Source organism: Crocuta crocuta, unplaced genomic scaffold, assembly GCF_008692635.1.
Source record: "Crocuta crocuta isolate KB4526 unplaced genomic scaffold, BGI_CrCroc_1.0 scaffold684, whole genome shotgun sequence".
Lineage (NCBI taxonomy): Eukaryota > Metazoa > Chordata > Mammalia > Carnivora > Hyaenidae > Crocuta > Crocuta crocuta.
In genome coordinates, this window is record NW_027527830.1 from 75,725 (window position 1) to 78,163 (window position 2,439).

General features: G+C 52.8%; 1 protein-coding gene across 1 annotated transcript in view; it reads right to left on the minus strand.

The window, feature by feature from the left end:
• Positions 1-2,439, minus strand: part of MAGED1 (MAGE family member D1) — a gene marked incomplete at its 5' end in the record, with an annotated part of 62,632 nt that overhangs the window by 5,156 nt on the left and 55,037 nt on the right. Inside the window, 2 exons of the mRNA XM_077778578.1 lie at positions 5-426; positions 1,077-1,793. Coding sequence (XP_077634704.1) covers positions 5-426; positions 1,077-1,793 — 1,139 coding nt within the window. The remainder of the gene's footprint in view (positions 1-4; positions 427-1,076; positions 1,794-2,439) is intronic.

The following is a 2,439-nucleotide window of genomic DNA, read 5'->3' on the forward strand; positions in this document are numbered from 1 at the left end:
CTGCCATCCAGGTGGGGTCTGCCATCCAGGTGGGGTCTGCCATCCAGGTGGATTCTGCCAAGCCAGTGGGTTTGGCCAGACAACCGGACCAGGCCAGACAATGGGGTTTGGCCAGATTACTGGGTTCTGCCAGATCACTGGGTTTGGCCAGATCACTGGGTTCTGCCAAGCAACTGGGTTTTGCCAAGCTGGTGGGGTCTGCCTAGCTGGGGGGCTCTGACGTGCTGGTGGGGTCTGCCGAGCTGGCTGATTTTGCCAGCCTGATGGGTTCTGCCAGGCCAATGGGGTCTGCCAGAGCACATTGGGGGGTGCTCCAGGTGGGTTCTGAGTGGTAACTGGAACCGGTGCAGACCTCCACGTCCCTGCAGTCAGTGGGGCCCGTCTCTGATCCCCACTGCTGTTCTCGTCCACATTCAAGTTATTAATCTGCATCATGAGAGAGAAGGAAAGTCTAGGGTCACCAGCTCTTTGTGTCCTCACCCTATCTATTCCAGGAAGGCCCCCTAAAACCCTCACCTGTAGTGACAGCCTGACCCACTAGCCAATGGTCACCCTGAGTCCTGGGCTTGTCTTTCACTGTCTTCCAGGCAGGAGTTTCATCTCTGAACCAGGCCAGGAGCAACCCAAGGGTGGGGCCTGAGGCTTCTCCTCTTCCTATGTCCACCACTGGCTCTGCTTGTACCACCCTGGATAAATCACTCAAGTCACTCCACCTCTCTGGGACTTAGTTTCCTTCTATATAAAACTGAGACTATGATCCCTAGCTGGTAATATCTTGAAGATTTAATGAGATAGCCTGTATGAATGTGCCTGGCTAAAGAGCTAACACGTGGTGACTACTACGAAAAGTGTTAAGCTGAATTACACGCGAAGTGTATATATTACATGTCCACATCTCATCTCCCCGTTGGTCTGTGGATTTTCAGAGAGCAGAAATGATCACATTCATCTTATTATCCCCTACAACCTAGCTGAATACAGGCCATTGTATACATATGTTTTGTTTAGAACAAATGAACAACCTCAGAGAAGAAAGGAGAGAGCCCAAAACAAAGTGGAGCTAGCAGGGATCTCACCTTGCGGGTCCTCTTGCCCCGAATTATAGTCCTGGACTCCAGATTCTGAGCCTGGGAACCATCTGCTGATGTCTGTGCAGCTGCACCATCAGATTCAGGGATACTTGGATTGGTCTCTACTTCAGTCTGGGAAGTGGCCATCTTGGCTTGGTTAATATTCTGGATCTGGGTATCAACCGTTGGGGCCTTAGTGGTGTCATTCCAAGCCTTAAAGGCTGTTTTAGGCTGAGTGTTGGCCATCTCACTGGCACTGAGAGACTGGGAGAAATTGTAGGTGGTATTTGGGCCCACCTTAGTAGTGGCGTTCTGGGCCTTAAAGGCCATCTCAGACTTGTTAGCAGTTAACTCACTGGTGGTTGCTGCCTGGGAAAAATCATAGGCAGCATTTGGGCCCTTAGGGGTGGCATTCTGGGACTTAAAGGCTGCCTTGGGCGGTGCATTGGGCATCTCCTTGGCATTAAGAGCCTGAGAGAAATCATAGGCACCATTTGGGCCTTTTGTGGTGGCATTCTGAGCCTTAAAAGCTGTTTTGGGCCTAGTAGCAGCTGCTAAAACCTGAATGTCAGCCATCTCACTGGCTGCTGGGGGCTGTGAACTCTGGGGACTAGCATTCGGCCCAGCTGCTGTGGCCTGGTTGGTAGGTGGAGCCTCCGAAATCTGGATGGCCTCCATCAGGGTCTGCATAAGCAAGGTGCTGTCTTCTACCGAGGCCTCAGCCTGCAAATACAGGGGGGAAAATTAAATTTGAAGCGGGAGGGTAGGGGGAGCAGTGCAGGGGAGGTGCAGGCAGGAGGATGGTGCAAAAAGGCTGAGGCACAGATCCAGACCACCAGCAAAGGGCAATGGGAGGTGAAGTGGTAACAAAACGTGTGGTAGGGCTGGAGTGGGGCACAGACTAAACGAGGGATGGGGTGGAATGAGGAGTGGGGTCAAGTGGAATGAAGGGAGAGGTGGGGGGTGATGGAGGAGGTTAGAGCAGAGCAATGCGGTGTGCGGCAGCTCAGGACAGCAGCTCAGCAAGAGAGGCGAGTCAGAGCAAGGGTGCCGCCTCCAGGAGTTGAGGAGAATAAGGGGGGTCGCAGGGGCGGATAATGCAGGAGAGAGGGAGGGTGGCCGCGGGAGGTTGGGGGAGGGGGTGGCAGACTGCTCTACAAGCGTCAGGACTGGAAAAAAAAATGGTTCCTTATCCAACCNGAAAACCAGTTAACAGTTGTGAATCCAGGGGGAATGGGCTGGGACTCGCATATGGTAAATTGAATGGAGGTTTCAAATCAGGAGGAATCGTATGACAGTACAGACTGAGGTCGAGCAATCTGTGGAAATTTTTAACGATGGGAGGGGTCTGGAGAGCGAACAGGGGTTA